Raw genomic sequence first — 22,058 nt, 5'->3', positions numbered from 1 at the left:
TCACATCAACATTATATTTTTGACAATAATTCATCAAAACTTTGAAATACATTATGATAATCGATAATAGATTCAAAATTGTTTCGTGTTCTCAAACTATTATTTTTGACATTTTTATTATGAAAACGTGAATTTAAAAATGATTAAGGATGTGAAAAAAAAAGTATATGTTAAAAACATTTTTAAATATAGTATCATAACAGATTTAATGTAAACTTATTATCTTTAATTTATTGCTAATAAATTTATTTTTTATAGTACATGTGTTTGATTTTTATAAGATAAATCTGTTTTCGCGTTTTCGCATGAACCTACTTATATATATATATATATATATATATATATATATATATATATATATATATATATATATATGGGAAAAGTGAATATACCCTTAATGGGATATAAACTTAAGTACCCGAAATCACCATAATTAGTCGTTTTGTTTGATATATATTCATTATAATGTTACTAAACTTCAACGCTAACTTGATTTACTTTACATATTTTCAAAATTTCAGTATTATTTTCCTCTTATATCATATCTTTTTGCCGAACAACTACTTAGCTATATATATATTATAGATGAAAATGAAAATTATGTAAGACAAAGATAAATGTGAAATTTATAAAAATCTTGGAAGTAGATCAAGTTAGACGTTGAATTATAACAACATACATACATACATATATATATATATATATATATATATATATATATATATATATATAATTTCGGGTGATGACTCTTTTTAAAGTGAGAACTCGTGTTGACACCTTAAAAATTGATTATATATATATATATATATATATATATATATATATATATATATATATATATATATATAATACAAATCATTAGAATCAAGGATAGTACTACATCAGATATAAAAGAAATTGGAAAAAAAAAAGAAATTGGTCATTAAAATTGTAGCATGAATCATTTTTATGATGCATGATTCAGTTTTTATGGTCAATGATTCAACTTTAATGATGCAAAAAAAAATCAAATTTTTTTTCTCTCGGATATAATAGTATGCTCGCTTTTTTTATTTGTATTTTTTAAGATTTTTTTTTCAATTTTTTTAAGATGTTCTTATATGTTCCCATTTTAAAAAGAGTCATCACAGGGACCGAACCCTATATATATATATATATATATATATATATATATATATATATATATATATATATATATATATATATATATATATATATATATATATATATATATATATATATAAAAGATGAAATAGGAACACAAAAAAAATGGTATGACCCGTGAGGACAAATTTTGCTTTAAGATTAAGAAAATATATGTCCGGGATTCTACTTATTTATTGTCAAAATCTCCCGATATGATTTGACATCTTCGTAATTAATTGGAAGATTTTTATAATTTTAGAGGGTACAAGTGACAAAAGCAAAAAGATTAAAGAAAAAAGAAAAATGAAAAGACAAATTCGGTCATGTGACCTCTCCAGAACCTTAAACATGCTCCCACCCGACCATGACATCTGTTCAGCCCTTATTGGCTGGTGGGTTTTTCCCACCCGCTTAGTTTCTCGACCATAACTTTTTTTTGAAAAAAAAAATATGAAAAAACTAATGTTCTTAAAATTTAATTCTCTACAAAATGAGCAAAATCATGAAAAATTTAATATATATATATATATATATATATATATATATATATATATATATATATATATATATATATATATATATATATATATATATATATATATATATATATATATAGAAAAATACCCATAATATTTTTTTGAAAAATTTAAGGAATAGTTATTCTCAGTATTCTAATGACTTTATACAAATAATTTAAAATACTAATGTGTTTTAGATACCAAACTTGATTTTTAAATATTACAAGTTTTTAACAAAAAAATGTTGAGCATAATTTGATCCAAGTAGAGATGATTCAAAATGTTTATGATTGAATATGTTTATGCTCCTTAACTTGTTATAATCAAAAATAATTTAATTCAAATATTTAATGACCTTAGTTATTATATTTTATATTATTCAAAATTTAATGATTCCAAAAATATAATGATCCAAATGTTGTTCTGAACAAAAACTTTATTTAATTCAATATATTATGATCAAAATTACTATGATCCAAAATTGTAAGATTCATAATATCATTATTAGTTAAAATACTGTGATTCAAAATTTTATAATATTATTCTTATTTCAAATTTTATAATATTTAAACATTAAAAACTCAAACCAATATTTATGATAATTTTAGTGAATAACAACAAAATGATTGTATAAATGAATTATCAAGATTTTTTATGAATCATGTTATTTTTGATTCATTTAGTGATTTATTTGTTTTGTTCACCAAAAAAATATGTAGAAAAAAATCTTTTGACTTTTCTACGAAAAAAAAATTCTTACCGGATCTCTCTCTTTCTCTCTCTCTCTCTCTCTCTCTCTATATATATATATATATATATATATATATATATATATATATATATATATATATGTGTGTGTGTGTGTGTGTGATAGGCCTGTTTTTTAGATTGTGAAACCATATTTTCTTGTGAATAGTATTGTTAAGTTACTTTACTTTCCAATATTCAAAAGTATATAATTTTTTAATATCACACATATTATATATTTACGAACAATAGAATATTATAATATTTAATTGAAAAAAAAAATGATTTAACAGTCTCACAAGATTAAAACCGTCTACTATTAAATTTAAATCCCTTAATTTATTTGGTTTGTTTTGCAGTCTAATGAAATGCAGTCAAACTTTGCTACTAATTGTGTGGATCACTCACATCCAGGTATCTTCAAACACAACCATAATATTATTCCATTAATCTTTATAGATAGGATTTTATCACGACTAAGTAGTAGAAATGTTGGTTTAATGTATATTTGCATCATAGCCAAAAAAAAAAAAAATGATGCTTTAACAAAGCTGTAACTTGAACGATGATATCACTATCCACTAAAGACACTTGTCAAAATGTACCATACATGTAACGCAATATATGCAACTTACTTAATGCTTAAACTATAACTGCAAAAAAAAAAAAAAAACACTTGCACGTTTTTCACAATGAGTAGCAACACAGTTATATCTATTTACTTATAATACCATCTAAGGTACACTTACATTATTGACCAAAAGTAACAATATGTAACTTGAAATAGTAAAACATGCCTTATCTATTAAATATATCCTCAATTGTAGGAGATTGACCTATAAATGACGCAATCTTAAAGGAAATGTCCATAACAACTAACGATCGTGACAAAAATTTTCTTCTTATATTTAATATAAGAATAATTTTTTTTAAGCCAAATGGCAGTTTCTTAGAGCTGCTCAATTTTTTTTTTTTTTCCAACCTAAACTTCTCCATCTCTGTTTACACATATACTATCCATTTATACACGTTCCATTAACCGTGCATTTCAAATTCCTAAAACCTATAAGGCATCAAAAAAGATATAATTACTATTATTATGTAATCCCTGCAAACAAGGCATCAAATTAGTGGACATATAAACTCAAACTAAAAAAAAAAAAATTGTTAATGGCAATCTCTCATGTATTTTAATATGATAACTACCAAAGACATGGCCCTTACTATTTATGGATATACATTGAATATATAATATTTTATATGACAAATAAAAATTCCTTTATCTAAGGGATTAATATTTCGTCTAATATACCCCCACAGTCGAATCGGGAGAGCGGCGGACATTGAGATTGCTCTTGAAGTCATTGAAAAAGTACGAGAGGTAACCCTTTAGTGAAGATATCAGCTACTTTGTAACGTAAGGTAATATGAAATACACAAACTTGACCGTGAGCGACTTTCTCTCGAATAAAATGAATATCAATTTCAATATGTTTGGATCTCTGATGTTGAACCGGGTTGCACGGCAAGTAGACATCGCTTACATTGTCACAGTATACTAATGTAGCTTTGGCCTGTGGAAGATGGAGTTCCAATAGAAGATTTTGGATCTAACAAGTTTCTGAAAGTACATTGACTCCGTGATATACTGCTTTGGCGCTCGAACGAGATATAGTCCTTTGTCATTTGGATGACCATGAAATGAGATTGTCTCCCAAGTAGACGCAATAACTAGAAGGTTACCTTCGTGTATCCGGACACCCTGCCCAATCGGCATTCGTAGAAGCTAGAAGTAATGTGAGGGGCGACTTGGAGAGATGCAAGACGTGATGTATGGTACCTTGGATATAACACAAAATTTGTTTCAAGGCATTGAAGTGTGTTGTGCTTAGAGTATGCATATGCATACATACTTGTTGAACCATATAACTGTGACATCCCCATTTTCACGGCCAGAAAAGACCGATTTTGTTTATGCTTTATAAAAATCAGAGTACTTCATTTTATAAAAAGGTTGCGGAATTTGTTCCCAGAAAAACACGATAAATACGTTATTAAAACATTTTCGAAGAAACGTATTTTTATTCATTTAAAACGTTTGGGATGTCATCGTTAATACAGAAACATAAGCATAAACAGAACTTACATGTATTTACACTAGTGATCTACATCTCTTTAAATCTCTCAGTGTAATGTCACTTCATTTTGTCACCTGTGGTATACATAAACTGAGTGGGTCAGGTTGGGAAACCTGGTGAGTACATAGGGTTTTCAACCCACAATAATATAATTATTATGTTCAATCAAAGAATCAACCCAATTACCCATCCCCGTTATCTTTTTTTTTTTACTCTTTAAGGATTTATCCTAAGAGTCATCTATTCTTCATTCGTTTATTCCGAAGTCCCTTACTTCCAGGGTTCTAGGACTGACACTAAATCCATAGCTGCCAATGTTCGTTCATAAAGCACTAATTCCATAGCTGCTATAGTCTATTCATCGGGTACTAAATCCATAGCTACCAGTCTTTATCTAATAGGTACTAAGTCCATAGCTACCAATGTTCAACAGGTACTAAATCCATAGCTACCAACGTCTAACAGGTACTAAGTCCATAGCTACCGGTGTTTGTCCCATAGGCACTAAGTCTATAGCTGCGAATGTATACTCACATCATCTTCTATCTATCATCATTTATCTACCCATCATCATACCCAACATATTCGTATATATAAAATACGTATACAGTTTAAATCCTTTAAAACATGTATAAAACGTTCATCCAGCATAGACAGCAAGTATTCAGATAATATGCACACATAGCACGTAGTTTATATAAAATACTTCATATCTATGTGTAAGATGAAAGAGACTATGCACTCACAACACGTAAATTATATAATAAATACTTCATATCTATGTGTAAGATGAAAGGGACCATGCACTCACCTGAGAAGGTGGTGACTCGGTACTCGGACAGCGCTTCGTTTACTTTAAAATAATTTCTTTCGACGAAACCTAGTATTATCACCAATAGATTTTAGTCTATTATTCGCCGAGACTAATTAATAGTCTAGCTATTATTACTATTATATAAGCGTTAAAAAAATACTTATATAACCCATAATAATAGCCCAAGTATTTATTATATGTTCTTAATAACGTTAATATAATTAAATAAAAACTATATTAAAAATAGCGTAGGCGTAGCTCACTTACAACGGGTTTTATAGAAAACCAGGCTTTGCTTGGAGCAGCGTTTCCGAGCCGAAAAGCTCTTCTTCTCAGAGCCGTCGAGCACTCCGGGGCTTCCGCCTCGTGCTAGGGAGGTTCCCTAGGCTTTTCGGGGGATTTCGGGGCTAGAGAGAGGTTCTAGAGAGAGAGTAAAGAGAAGAAAGAATGGGAAAGGTGTGAAGAAAATGAGGGTGGGAGAGGTGGTATTTATAGGGTGAAAATGGCTGAACTTGGTGCCACATGTCACCATCTAGTGGCAAGACTTGGGGAGAAAGCAATGGCCAAGATTGTGCCACATCACCCATTTTCGCATAGCACACTTCCGACTTCTAAAATCCGTAACTTTCACATACGACCTCTGTTTTTGACGTTCTTTATATCCACGCGTAGGTAAAAATAATATCTACAACTTTCATTTTGACTCCGTCGGCTAATTCTCGACCGATCTTAAATTTAACAGTACGAGGCGTTTAGACTGTTAAATGATCGCGAAGAATTCGTAACTCCTTCATACCGACTCCGTTTTCGTCTGTATTTTTACCGTTGAGTTCCTATTAATGAGATCTTGAACTCTCATTTAGGTCACGTAAGCCAAAAACCACTCGAACTAAAATTCGAGTTTCGGGTCGTGCACTGCTAAGCCGAATCTTAGAAAAATCATAACTTCCTCATACGAAGTCAGATTTGTGTGTTCTTTTTATCGAAGCTCTTAGTTTAACATATTCTACGACTTTGGTTTAGATTGCTAAGGATAAATCTCGCTCTATCGTAAATTCACTATTTACGCTTCCCGGTGTCGTGCCGGTTTTGCCGTAAAACTTCGACGGGCCATAACTTCTTCGTTATAACTCGGATTTCGGCGTTCTTTATATGTACGGAAACCTTGTGACATATTCTACAATTTGGTTAAGATTATTTTTTCTAAATAATCTTTTGTCAAAAAGTCATTTTCAACCCATATTGCCTCTAAATTGACTAGCCCGCATCTACGGGCGTTACAATAACTAATATCCCGATGAGTAAATGTTAAGTAGTGGAGAGAACCCGCAAGTTGAAGGTATTGTGTAACCCCGTCGAGTAGTAAAGTGCCATCGATGGAACTTAATTTGGTATCGACCAGTGTGGAAGATGGGTGGCACAAGATCATCCTAGCCTTTTCTAAAATTTCAGTAGTATGTTGTTGTTGTGATAGGGAAAATGAATCTTTGTAGTGCGTCACTGAAATCCCAATAAAATAGCTAAGGGGGTCAAGATCTTTCATTTCAAATTCTTGAGCCAACAACTTCATAAAGTCGTGGCATAGAAGATCCGAAAAGGTAACAAGCAAAATGTCGTCCACATGAAGTAGTATAAAATCCATTTGAGCACCTTGTTTGTATACAAAAAGAGAGTGGTCACATTTGCTATGTTTAAAACCCAATGTAGACATGTAAGCAAATCGTTGATACCAAGCCTTTGGCACCTGTTTGAGGCCATATAACGATTTCTTCAGCAAGCAAACATGGTTAGGATAGCGACTATCACGAAACCCAGGTGGTTGATGCATGTATAGTGCTTCATTGAGATGTCCATGTAAAAAGGTAATCTTTACATGGAGATGATGAATTTGCCTTGCATGCGATAAAGCTATGTAAAGAACCGTACGTATTTTGCCGGTTTCACCACGGGACTGAAAGTTTCACCATAATCAATGCCTTCTTTTTAGGAACTACCATCACATACCAAACAAGCTTTGTATCGATCTAAAGAACTGTCAGATTTAGTTTTATGACGATAAATCCACATACTACACACAACATTCATGTTATTGTTTCACGGGACTAACTCCCATGTTTTATTGTCAATAAGGGCCCGAAATTCGTCTGACATGGCCTTATTCCAATCCGGGATTTCAAAATCATTGTGAAGGGTACGGGATAAAGGAGAGATATCGTAGTGTGAAGATTGAAATGTTTTTTAGTCTTAGAAATACCCAACATGCTTCGCGTGTGAACCGTATGAACAAGAGGTCGATGAGCAGACTGAGAGGGAGTAGAGGTAGGGATTATGAATGGTTCTCACTGGACCTGGGTTGATAATGATGGTTGGGTTGGGGTGGGGCCTACATGAGTAAGTTTGTAGAGGAGGGGGATGTGAGTTGGTGACAGTGAGATTGGAGTTGTTTGGGGAGGGGTTGGGATCAGACCATATGATGGGATGGGGATATAAAGAGTTATGGTTTGTTACGGTCGTGGGAGGTGTAGTGGGGAGATTTTTGAGAAAGGGAAAATAGTTTCATCAAATATAATATGACAAGTAAGTGTGATGGTTCGGGTTTGTGGAATGAAGCATTTGTACCCTCGATGGTTTGTTGGGTGCCTCAAAAAAGTACAAGGCGTGGATCATTTATTTAATTTATGGATGGTGGTAGAGGGAGTTAGGGGATAACATAAGCATCCAAGGGTACTAAGATGGGAATATTTCGATCGGAGGTTGTAGATAAGATGAGTGAGAGTGAGGTTATTAAGAAGTTTGCTAGGAAGAATATTTAGAAGGTAGGTGGCATGTTGTAAAGCGTGATGCCAAAAATTTAATGGCACGGAGGAACAACTAGTAAGGTTCGAATAATTTTATTGATTGAATGTATTTTTCATTCGGTTATGCAATTTTGGGGAAAGGTATGTGGACATGAAAAATAGAATTGAATACCATTTTCAGAGCAAAAATTATGAAAATGTTGATTATCGTATTCGTGGCCATTATCGCATTGTATAGTTTTAATGGTGTAATGAAACTGAGTTTTGGTTAAAGAAAAGAGTTATATGAAGGTTGGAAAGACTTGAGACTTTTTGTCAAGAGGATATGTCCACAAGAAATTAGTTTTATCGTCTAAGAATAATAAATAATAACGATAACCATTAAATCTCAATACAGGTGTTGTCCAAATATCTGTATGGATTATATTAAAAGGCAAATGTGTACTAGAATTAGAAATAGAGAAAGGAAACTTTGATTGTTTTCGAAACATGCATGAAGAGTAAACTGTAGATACATGTTTAGAACTAGAACCAAAATGCAAACAAGACTTTAAAGAAGATAAAATATTTGTGCCCGAATGACCAAACATAGGCCACTAGTAGTTGCAGCAACGGTTGATGGAGGTGTAACTTAGGAAGATGACATGAATATGAATGGGTAAATATCACTGATATTATTGCAACAGATGATGGGAGTCCGTGTCCGGAAGTCCTTCACATCAAACCAAATGGGTCAAATTCAACGGAATTATTTTTTTCAACAGTAATTCGATGAATAAATAAAAGGTTTTTAATTACGTTAGGTGTGTGAAGAACATTTTTAAGAAGTAAAAGGGGGAATGGATATGGGAGTGTTTGATGGCTTGTACCTTGGATTGAAATTAATAGTTGAAACATTACCTAGGATTATGTTCTGATAAAGACCATTATTGATGTAACACATGAAGTTACTTGAGTTATGAGTCATATGAGATGTTGCGCCACTGTCAACATACCAAATTTGATCAGGTGGGTGGAGGGTCATCATGTAGAACGTTTGCTCAGTAGGTGTGTAGCTTGCCTCCGAGGAGGTGTAGGCTTGTTGAGGTTAAGATCAACTGCCAAAGATACCAAGGCCATTAGGAGGAGGCTTAGAGGAGCCATAAGGTTGAGTCAGGTGTGGGCATGATAGGTAAGCCTATGGGGAGTAGTTAGGAAAAGCTTATGGAGGAAGTGTGGACCAGGGTTGATAGGGACGGGAACCTGACTCGTATGACGACTGATGAGGGTTGTTGTTTCATCCACATCCTCATTCGTTTGGGGATCCATCATTATATAGAAGGTGATGTATCGAATATAAGGTTGAAGAATAGGCGCTTAATCGGAAATCAAAGATTTGGTAGCTCCGATACCATGTTAATGGTATGCTATCTCTCGTGTAATTTATTATAATAATCATCAAAATATATATATACAAGAATGACCCTCACTATTTATGGATATACTATGAATATATAATATTTTATATGAAAAACAAACATTCCTTTATCTAAAGGATTAATATATGGTCTGATAGGTATATATATATATATATATATATATATATATATATATATATATATATATATATATATATATATATATATATATATATATATATATATATATATAAATTTCGCCGTTACGAAAAAGCCTAATAATGTTGCTGTTAGGCGTGGCGTGTGGCAAGACGTGATATAGTGTGCCATGGCGTGTGTTTTTTTGTTTGAGACACGGTTTTTTTCTCTTTGTTATATATTTTCTAATTCGAGATACAATTATTGTGGTTTTTGTTAACTTTTTGTTATTAGTTATTGATTTAATATTTCTAAAAAATAATTATATTTAATATGAATTTATATTTATTTGGTAATACAATTTTAAATTAATACAAAATCGCCACCTTACACCACGCTTTGAAAAACATCATGACTCGTTAAACTTGAGGCTCGGCCTTACCGCCATGTCACGCCTCACGTCATTTAGAACCTTGATTTAATTTTGTGAGACCGTGAGACAAAATCTAAAAATAATTTTAAAATGCAAAATAAATGGATTAATCTGAAAATTATTTTTTTAAATATTATTTTCGTAACTTGAATTAACTAAAAAATTAAAAAAATAATAAAAAAAATTCCGTTTTTTTTTAAAAATACGTGAAATATTCTAATAGAATATTACACTGTACGTATTCTAAAAAATAATTTTAAAATGCAAAATAAATGGAAAAATCTAAAAATTCTTTTTTTTTAATATTATTTTCAGAACTTGAATTAACTAAAAAAAGTAAAAAAAAAAAAAAAAAAACAAAAATCTTGTTTTTTTTTAAAAAATACGTGAAATATTCTAATAGAATATTACACTGTACATATTCTAAAAAATAATTTTAAAATGCAAAATAAATGGAAAAATGCAAAAAAAAAAAATTAAATATTATTTTCGGAACTTGAATTAACTAAAATAAATAAATAAATAAATAAATAAAATAAAAAAATACGTCTCACGGTCTTACAAAATTAAGCTGTCTTACATGAACCTAATCTTATATATATATATATATATATATATATATATATATATATATATATATATATATATATATATATATATATATATATATATATATATATATATATAATTTCGATTTTTTCCACCATTTCCAAATTTTGTGACATTATAACCTCTTAAATTGCTATTTTTTTTATTTCTATCAACCCATATATTCTTTCCTAAAATTGTTTTTTTTTGTTTAAACACTACAATGATCTTTTATATTTGGAGTAAATCATTACTGGGTGTAATTCCTCAATCCATATCTCCTCAACATTTTTTCCCGCTAAACTCAATAAACATCAAAATTTACAATTTTGCCCTTATAATAAAATTCTAAATTGAAGTTCAATCGAAGTTCAATTTGCAACCATTTATTACATTTTTATCCCTATCGATCATAACCTAATTAATGGGATAACATTAAATTCATATCTTTTTCTAATCAATGTTTCTCCCCAAATGTAGGTACCTGACCACCCAGTGCATCAATAACAAAGGAATCAACCATATATAATAGCAACACAATTATAATTATTTACAGATAATAGCAACACACCTACATTTACTTACCTATAATAGCAACATGCTTACTTTATTTATCTACAATATTGTTTTGAAGAAGAAGAGATGCACAAGTGTTATCGTAATGACCCTTTGATATCAAACAATGCAGGTTATGGCGCCAATGAGTCCACACCTAAGGACACACAGGCTTTGGCTATCCAGCCTATATCTGTCCCCTCTCTTCTGGTGGACGAGTTGAAGGAAATCACTGACAACTTTGGTTCGGTTTCATTGATTGGTGAGGGGATGTATGGAACAGTATACTCTGGTGTCTTAAAAAGTGGGCAGGTTGCAGCTATTAAAAAGTTTGACTACTCTACAAAGCAACAAGACCAAGACTTTTTAGCTCAGATTTCTATAATATCGAGGCTTAAACATGATAATGTGGTCGAGCTACTTGGATATTGTGTAGATGGTGACTGGAGAGTACTTGCTTATGAATTTGCTTCACTTGGATCTCTACATGATGTTCTTCATGGAAGGAAAGGTGTTAAAGGTGCACAACAAGGTCCAATTCTATCATGGTCCCAAAGAGTTAAAATTGCTGTTGGGGCTGCAAAAGGGCTTGAATACTTGCATGAAAAGACACAACCTCGAATTATACATCGTGATATGAAGTCCCGTAATGTTCTGCTTTTTGATGACTATGTGGCTAAGATTGCTGATATTGATTTATCAAACCAAACACAACAAATGACATTACTTGTTCATTCCACTTTTGTTCTTGGTACCTTTGGTTATCATGCACCTGAATATGCCTTGACAGGACACCTGAGTCTAAAGAGCGATGTTTACAGCTTTGGAGTTGTTCTCCTGGAACTCTTGACTGGACGTAAAGCTGTTGACCATACTTTGCCACGTGGCCAACAGAGTCTAGTCAGCTGGGCAACACCGAGACTTGGTGAAGAGAAGGTGGAACAGTGTGTTGATGCTAGACTGAATGGAGAATACCCACCAAAGGCAGTTGCTAAAATGGCAGCAATTGCGGCGTTGTGTGTGCAGTATGAAGCTGATTTTAGACCAAAGATGAGTGCTGTTGTTAAAGCACTGCAGCCATTGTTGAACACTGCTGGACCACAAACAAAAGCGCCACACTAGTGAATTCTCCTCTACTTCTTGTGCTTAATGATGTTACTGTAGATCATCATGTGGGTAAATTTATCAGATATTGATGCATGATATGTAGAACCATTCTTTTGTTTGACCTGCGTAAAAATGTTCAAAATTCTTTTTCAAGAAACAAACGTTTTACCCATTTACAAGAAAATAAGTAAGAATCTGTTAAGCTGAAGGAAATTTCCAAGTTGTTGGTTAGAGATGAAACACATCTACCATGCCACAGAAATATACGTAGAATATATACTGTTACCCAACATAAACGCAATTGATGATGAGTGTCTATGATGAGAAAGTCAAGAACCTACTGTATATTTCTTCCACGGAATGTTTATAAACAAGAATACGATAACTCCAGAACATAGTTAGAAACCCCAAAATTCATAAGACTATAATTGTATTTATAGTTAAAAAAGGTCATATGGTACCAAAAAGATATATATATATATATATATCTATATATATATATATATATATATATATATATATATATATATATATATATATATATATATATATATATATATATATATATATATATATATATATATATATATATATATATATATTCAAATTAATGAGAGCATGAAAACCAAAACAAATTTAGACCAAATAATTATTTAACTAAAATCTTAAAATAAAAGTATATAAATTAAAGTATGACTACAATCATTATCGAACCACCCAACCCCATCCCCCCCCTCGGATAGAGAATATAACTCTCTAAATCCCCTAAAATTTTGCGCTCAACCCAGTGTATTCACCATTTGCAGGTATACTTTCCTTATTGTCTTCTATATTTGAGTTATATTCTCTATATGATTCTTCAGTATAGTCTCTAGCTCTTCACTTGATATCAAAATTTCACGTATCATTTAGAACTACTATATAGCTGCTGATGATTAAATAATCATAGTAGAAATCATGGTCATCACATCTGTTGTTGAATCTACTATAACTATATTGGTCAAAACAAGGATTTATTTCTACAACATAACGGGGATAATTTATGCACTTGTAGAGAGTGATGAAGGGCAAGATCGACATTGAATACAAAACAGGACGTAGACAAGTGAAATTATCCATAGGTGCCTTACAATTTCTATTATCCACAAGTATTCTATAGCTTATAAGGGTAAAAAAAAGACTAGAAAAATGGGTGATTATGATTAAACCAACTTAAAATTTCCTATTATTACCATTTCGGTCTTGGTTTTTGTAGTACTGTTAGGAACATTTGATGTAGAAACTTTCATGTTGACTTGAAATATCCTATTACTCAAAGAATCAGAAACAAAAAGAAGTTATACACTATTCAGATTTTCATTATTCCAAAGTCGACATTCTTTCAAGATAAAATTGTACACGTCACAACGGCAGTCATCCAAGCAAGTTCTTCTGCATGCTGACTCATCCAATTCGGATATTGGAGTTTCAATTTCAAGAAATGTGGAATGATAATTGACTGGGACATAACCTTTAACGAACCCAGGTTTTTCTTCCATAATTCCACAATTAATTTTCGTTCATCTCGCACACCCACCAAAGGAATCACTCATATTCCAGTCATTCAGTTATTTAGGCTCAAAAGCATCTAAGAAACGGTGAGGATAAGGGGAAAACGAAACTGCCCCTTAGATTTATCTTGTCCTTTTTAAAAATTTATTTATCCACTTTGTATATTATCGAGCCTCCATCGAAAGCTTACAACATTATGAAAAAAATGGACTACCCTTATGAGGTAGGTGCTAATTACAGTTCTACCCTTGATTCGTCTAACAATTATCTTCACTTCCTACTTTGTGTTTCAGCATATTATTCATAGCATGAAAGATCCAAACATTTATGCATTTTGGTTAACCACAATGCCCCAAATTATTTGAGGATTTAAATGTGATAATAAGGTCAAACAGAAAATATGGTGGCAATAAAAGGTTCCTTTTTATTGTTTCAATTTTATTACAAAATTAAACATGAAAAATAGCTCCTTTTGTTGATACTATTGTTTTTATTTAGGAAAATGGGTAAGAATTTCATGCCCTCAAGCGGTGCCCTAAATCGCAGTTGTTCTTCTGTCTTCTATAATGTGGCACAAAAAATAGAAAAAAAAAGAGAGATGTTTGGAGAAAAAGGGTGCTAATGCTCAAGGAAGAGTGAGATATTAACTTTCTTTCTTAATTTTCTGTTTCTTATCAACAACATATAAGAAAACTCCATCCCCTATGCCTATATTACTTAAATTTGCATATAGGTACAACTACCTACAAATAAAATAAGTTATTGGTTTTTTCAGTGTTGAGTGTTGGTCTTATAGCATTGCAGCCTACAAGAGGATAGGGATGAGAATTTGGCCCGAAAACCAGAACCGAACCGAGAACCGAACCGAACCGAACCGAATTAGACCCGAATAAGCAATTCGATTCGGTTTTCGGGTATCTATATAAGGCTTATTTGGTTTTCGGGTTATTCGGTCTGGGTTACCCGAATAAGGGCTTATTCGGTCCAAAGAACCGAACCGAATATGAAGAGTCGTTTTTTCCCTTGCATAATTTACGTATTTGGTTTTGTAATCATCACAATTGATCCCCAAAAAACCAAATCGAAGATCGTTACCCACTTAATACACCAAATCGAATATTCTATTACACTAAATCGAGTCGACTACTTCCATAATGATGATTGCGACAATTTTGTTTGATCGACAGTTGCTGATTGCGAATTGCTCCTTCCGACATTTTTTTTGATTGACAATTGCTCCTTCAACATTAGTTTTTGATCGACATTAGTTTTTGATCGACTTTCGTACTTCAAACTTCTGTGAATCATCTCCTCATCTTGTTTTCTAGTTTCTACTCCATTTAATTCATGGAAAATTAGGTCCCAAATCAAGAAACACAAGTAAGAATTTGTATCTTAATCTACTAATCAATCTTTCAATGTGTTATTATGTATGTTACTCATTGAAAATTGGATGTGTTAATCAGCTACTCAATCTTTAAATGTGTTATTATGTATGTTATCAATTGAAATTTGAATGTGCTATGTTAACAGTTAACTTTTTTTTTTCTATAAGTCCAAGCAATAGGGACTTTGACCTTGAATAAGAGAATTTAATGAAAACAACCATATATGTTCTTTTACTTGTTTTATTCCATATTGATGGAGTTATTCGGGTTATATACTTATAAATATATTTTTGGGTGTTTTGAATGTTTAATTTTTAGTGTTTAATTTGTTTGTTTACAAGATTTGTTATGAAATCATAAGCTACAAAAGTAATACAAAATATTCGGGTTACTCGGGTTATTCCGGTTATTCAGGTTATTCGACTCATTAATCATCTTGTACATGTTATTTGGGTTATTCGGGTCGGAACCAAACCGAACCGAACCCGTATTACTTATTTGGTTCGGTTTTCGGTTCATACAATTACCCTTATTCGGTTTTCAGTTTATTCGGGTCGGTTCGGTTCGGTTCGGTTCCGACCCGAATAACATCCCTACAAGAGCATATTATGGTTCAAGATTTAAGTTTCAAGTAAAACATTGATATTAGTAGTAAAAATACTAAGTAATAGTTATGTTATATTATAGTATGAAGTTATAAAATTTATATAGTTATATTTGCAAATTGTAATATAGGGTAAAAAGAGCAACTTAATTTGATTGCCGACCTAGTTTTTTAATCGATCATATTAGAATATATATATATATATATATATATATATATATATATATATATATATATATATATATATATATATATATTTAAATATAAAAACTCATCATAAACAATTATTATACTGAATCTTATTTTTAATTATGTTCGATTTTTCGTATCACATTTTATATTATATTTGTATTAAATGATATTAATGACAATTCGACTCGAAAACCAACTTTTTCTCGACGTCTTTATTTAGTTACACAAATTTCGACACATGTGAATTTGAATCATGCATTCATGACTGCCAGTCGATCAAACTTCAAAGGGCATGCACGTGTATAGAAATAATATGTGATTAAATAAATATAATCACAAAGGATTAAATACATGAGACCAACTATTGATAGAAAATGCAAAAATAAATATTATCCACATTAATCATATGTGAGTAAATATACATAATCATATATGATTATATGAATCTAATCTCATATGATTTATAGGGACAAAAACGAATATTATCTATATAAATCATATGTGATTATGTACATACAATCATATGTTATTATATACACACGGACAACGATTGAATCACAAACGAAGACACAAATTTTTTTCACATAAATGGTTTGTGGCTATTGAATCAAAAACACGAAAATAATATTGTCCACATAAATCATATGTGATTAAATACATATAACCACAAGTGATTATACACATCTAATGACATGTGATTCATGTGGACAAGATTCAGTTTTTTGTTCTCATGTATTTAATCACATGTGATTATATATATCTAGTCACATATGATTTATATGGACAAAAATGAATATTTTCCATATAAATCATATGTGATTAGATACATATAATTACATGTGATTATATACACGTATACAACTATTGAATCAAGAATACGAAAACAAATATTCACCACATAAATCATATGTGATTAAATACATATGATCACATGTGATTAAATACACGAGAACAACCAATAAATAGAAAACGTGAAAATGAATATTGACCACATAAATTATATGTGATTAAATACATATAATCATATGTTATTAAATACGTATAATCATATTTGATTATATGTATCTAATCATATATGATTTATGTAGACAATATTGATTTTCACGTTCTTGATTAAATAATTGCTCTCATGTATTTAATCAAATGAGATTATATGTATCTTATGACATATGATTATACATATTTAATCCCATGTAATTATATTTATATAATCACATGCACAAGATTCGGTTCTACGTTCTCGATTTAATAGTGTTCTTTGTCCGTGTTGATCATATGTGATTAAGTCCATGAAAATAATAGTTGAATAGAAAACACGAAAACGAATGTTGTTAATATAAATCATATATGACTAGATACATCATATATATAATTTCATGTGATTATATATATATATATATATATATATATATATATATATATATATATGAGAAGAATTGTTGAATCAAAACTAAAAAAAATCATTTCCACATACAAAATATATAATTACATACATATAATCACGTGTTATTAAATACACGAGACCAACTAATGTATCGCAAACTCTAAAAGGAATATTGTTCACATAAATCATATGTGATTAAAACATATAATCACATGTGACTATATCTGTCTAATGACATACGATTTTTGTAGTAGTGTTAGGAACATTTGATGTAGAAACTTTCATGTTGACTTGAAATATCCTATTACTCAAAGAATCAGAAACAAAAAGAAATTATACACTATTCAGATTTTTATTATTCCAAAGTCGACATACTTTCAAGATAAAAGTGTACATGTCACAATGACAGTCATCCAAGCAAGTTCTTCTGCATGCTGACTCATCCAATTCCGATATTGGAGTTTCAACTTCAAGAAATGTGGAATGATAATTGACTAGGACATCACCTTTAATGAACCCAGGTTTTTCTTCCTTAATTCCACAATTAATTTTCGTTCATCTCGCACACCCACCAAAGGAATCACTCAGATTCCAGTCATTCAGTTATTTAGGCTCAAAAGCAGCTAAGAAACGGTGAGGATAAGGGGAAAACGAAACAGCCCCTTAGTTTTATCTTGTCATTTTTAAAAATTTATTTATCTACTTTGTATATTATCGAGCCTCCATGGAAAGCTTACAACATTATGAAAAAAATGGACTAGCCTTATGAGGTAGGTGCTAATTACAATTCTACCATTGATTCGTCTAACAATTATCCTCACTTCCTACTTTGTGTTTCAGCATATTATTCATAGCATGAAAGATCCAAACATTTATGCATTTTGGTTAACCACAATGCCCCAAATTATTTGAGAATTTGAATGTGATAATAAGGTCAAACAGAAAATATGGTGGCAATAAAAGGTTCCTTTTTATTGTTTCAATTTTATTACAAAATTAAACATGAAAAATAGCTCCTTTTGTTGATACTATTGTTTTTATTTAGGAAAATGGGTGAGAATTTCATGCCCTCAAGCGGTGCCCTAAATCGCAGTTGTTCTTCTGTTTTCTATAATGTTGCACAAAAAATAGAAAAAAAGAGAGATGTTCGGAGAAAAAGGGTGCTAATGTTCAACAAATAGTGAGGTATTGACTTTCTTTCTTCATTTTCTGTTTCTTATCAACAACATGTAAGAAAACCCCATCCCCTATGCCTATATTACTTAAATTTGCATATAGGTACAACTACCTACAAATAAAATAAGTTATTGGTTTTTTCAGTGTTGAGTGTTAGTCTTATAGCATTGCAGCCTACAAGAGCATATTATGGTTCAAGATTTAGGTTTCAGGTGAAACATTGATATTAGTAGTAAAAATACTAAGTAATAGTTATGTTATATTATAGTATGAAGTTACAAAATTTATATAGTTATATTTGCAAATTGTAATATAGGGTAAAAGGAGCAACTTAATTTGATTACCGACCTCTTTTTAATCACATATATATATATATATATATATATATATATATATATATGTATATACATGTTTTAAATATAAAAACTCATCACAAACAATTATTATACTGATTATTCTTTTTAATTATGTTCGATTTTTCGTATCACATTTTATATTATATTTGTATTAAATGATATTAATTACAATTTGACCCGAAACAAACTTTTTTCTACGTCTTTATTTAGTTAGCTCAATTTCAACACATGTGAATTTAAATCATGCATTCATGACTGACAGTCGATCAAACTTCATAGGGCATGCACGTGTATATAAATAATATGTGATTAATTTGATATAATCACTTGTGATTAAATAAATATAATCACATGTGATTAAATACATGAGATCAACTATTGAATAGAAAATGCAAAAATAAATATTATCTACATAAATCATATGTGAGTAAATATACATAATCATATGTGATTATATGAATCTAAGCGCATATGATTTATAGGGACAAATACGAATATTGTCTATATAAATCATATGTTATTATGTATATACAATCATATGTGATTATATACACGCGGAGAACGATTGAATCACGAATGCAAACACAAATCGATTTCACATATATTGTTTGTGGTTAGATACATATAAATTACGTGTGATTAAATACACCAAACCATCTATTGAATCAAAAACGCGAAACTGAATATTATCCACATAAATCATATGTGATTAAAAACATATAACCACAAGTGATTATACGCATCTAATGACATGTGATTTATGTGGACAAGATTAAGTTTTTGTTCTGATGTATTTAATCACATGTGATTATATATATCTAGTCACATTTTATTAATATGGACAAAAATGAATATTTTCCATATAAATCATATGTGATTAGATTGATATAATTACATTACATGTGATTATATACACGTATACAACTATTGAATCAAGAACACGAAAAAAAATATTCACCACATAAATAGAATGTGATTAAATACATATAATCACATGTGATTAAATACACGAGACCAACTATTAAATAGAAAACGTGAAAATGAATATTGACCACATAAATCATATGTGATTAAATACATATAATCATATGTGATTATATGTATCTAATCATATATGATTTATGTGGACAATATTGATTTTCGCGTTCTTGATTAAATAATTGCTCTCATGTATTTAATAAAATGAGATTATATGTATCTTATGACATGATTATACATATTTAATCACATGTAATTATATTTATGTAATCACATGCACAAGATTCGGTTCTACGTTCTCGATTTAATAGTTGTTCTTTGTCCGCGTTAATCATATGTGATTAAGTCCATGAAAATAATTGTTGAATAGAAAACAAAAAAACGAATGTTGTTAATATAAATCATATGTGATTAGATACATCATATATATAATTTCATGTGATTATATATAGGAGAAGAATTGTTGAATCAAAACTCGAAAAAAATCCTTTCCACATTCAACATATATGATTACATACATATAATCACATGTTATTAAATACACGAGACCAACTAATGTATCGAAAAATCTAAAAGGAACATTATTCACATAAATCATATGTAATTAAAATATATAATCACATGTGACTATATATGTCTAATCACATATGATTTATGTGGATAAGATTTATTTTTGTTAATATCATGTATTTAATCACATATAATTATATGTATCTAATCATATATAATTTATTTAGACAAAAACCAATCTTTCCAGTATAAATTATATGTGATGAATACATATAATCAAATGTGACTATATATATGAAAACAAGTATTGAACTAAGAACACTAAAATAATTTTTTTTTTACATAAATCATATGTGACTAGATACATATAATCATATTTATTTAAATAAACGAGACCAACTATTGAATCGAAAAAAAGGTGAATATTATCAAAATAAATCACATATGATTAAATACATATAATCACATGTGATTATATGTATCTAATCACATGATTTGTGTGGACAATTTTCAATTTTGCATTCTTAATTTAATAGTTGTTCTTCTATTTAGTTATATGTTATTTAATACATATAAGCACATATGAATTATATGATTATATGCATTAAATCACATATGGTGGTGGTGATTGTAGATTGTGGGAGGTGGGTGGTGGTAAAGATGGGTGGTGGTGGGTAGTAGGTAGTGATGGGTGGTGGTGGTGACGTGTATGGGTGGTCGGTTGGCGGCGGGTAATGGTGATGGGTAGTGGTGGTAGGGATGGGTGTGTGGTGGTGGTGGTAGGGGTGGGTAGGAGGAGGTGGTGGTGGTGATGGCGGCGGCTAGTGGGTGATGGGATCGTAGGTAACATCTGGTTAGGTGTTGATGGTTGGTGAATGATGATGGGTAGTAATGATGGTAAAGGGTTGTGGGGGTGATGGGTGGTGGTTGGTCGGTGATGGTTCTTGGTTGGTGGTTTAGGGGTGGTGGGTAGTAGTGTTGTTGATGGGTGGGTGGTGGCGGTGGTGGTGATGGTTAGTAGCGGGTGGTAGTTAGTGGTGACGGTGGTAATTTTTGTTGGTAGTGAAGCTACTCATTCATTCATAACACTAATGTCTTCTTGGGATTGGATGATCGCATAAAATTTCCACTTGTTTTGTAGTTTGACTCTTTGCTCGAAATAACACTTTTGCATAGTGTTGTGCAAACCCTTCCACTTCCCCTTTTTAGAAAGGGTGGGGAGTGAGAACGAATGGATATATGATATTGACTTGTTTTTGCACATTCGAGCCTCATTCGTTTGTACATGTCATTGTAAACAAGAATAGTAAGTTACCTAATTCCATAATGCATAATAATGACATTTAAGGTATATAAGCATGCAGTTTTAGAAGTTGTTCACAACATGTGCCTTTGTATAAGCCTACAAGGCAAGCTACTCATATACTGGGTAAATTCTTGAGTTTCATGTAATTAGCAACTAACTAAGCGCCCAAAATGGCAAAGTGGTTTGATTAAATCGATAACTATTTTCGTATTCAACTATCAAAACGTGGAATCT

At 30.7% G+C, this 22,058-nt stretch overlaps 1 protein-coding gene and 3 long non-coding RNA genes across 6 annotated transcripts in view; 3 read left to right on the top strand and 1 right to left on the bottom strand.

The window, feature by feature from the left end:
• LOC145047421 (pto-interacting protein 1-like) overlaps positions 1–12,577 on the top strand; it is a 20,019-nt gene extending 7,442 nt beyond the window's left edge. Inside the window, exons 3-4 of one of the 3 annotated variants that reach the window (XM_078995687.1) lie at positions 2,771–2,825; positions 11,406–12,577. In XM_078995687.1, coding sequence (XP_078851813.1) covers positions 2,771–2,825; positions 11,406–12,394 — 1,044 coding nt within the window. In that variant the 3' untranslated portion in view covers positions 12,395–12,577. Of the gene's footprint in view, positions 1–2,770; positions 2,826–7,848; positions 9,563–11,405 lie in introns of those variants that run through there. The other 2 variants (XM_078995686.1, XM_078995688.1) reach the window with 2 other exon arrangements.
• On the bottom strand, positions 3,940–5,395 carry LOC145047422 (uncharacterized). Its single transcript, XR_013682225.1, has 3 exons — positions 5,361–5,395; positions 4,558–4,623; positions 3,940–4,251 (listed from the first exon to the last, which is right to left on the bottom strand). It is a non-coding gene; the product is annotated as an uncharacterized LOC145047422 (long non-coding RNA).
• Positions 12,578–13,036: 459 nt separating the features above from the next.
• LOC144997487 (uncharacterized) lies at positions 13,037–15,527 on the top strand. Its single transcript, XR_013659815.1, has 3 exons — positions 13,037–13,185; positions 14,224–14,346; positions 14,429–15,527. It is a non-coding gene; the product is annotated as an uncharacterized LOC144997487 (long non-coding RNA).
• A 2,723-nt stretch (positions 15,528–18,250) lies between these two features.
• On the top strand, positions 18,251–18,936 carry LOC144997488 (uncharacterized). Its single transcript, XR_013659816.1, has 3 exons — positions 18,251–18,461; positions 18,544–18,683; positions 18,819–18,936. It is a non-coding gene; the product is annotated as an uncharacterized LOC144997488 (long non-coding RNA).
• Positions 18,937–22,058: the final 3,122 nt, after the last annotated feature.

This window comes from Lactuca saligna, chromosome 5 (assembly GCF_052625555.1).
Source record: "Lactuca saligna cultivar CGN05327 chromosome 5, ASM5262555v1, whole genome shotgun sequence".
Classification (NCBI taxonomy): domain Eukaryota; kingdom Viridiplantae; phylum Streptophyta; class Magnoliopsida; order Asterales; family Asteraceae; genus Lactuca; species Lactuca saligna.
Note: the sequence above shows the minus strand (reverse complement) of the source record. Positions and strands in the feature narration are given on the sequence as shown.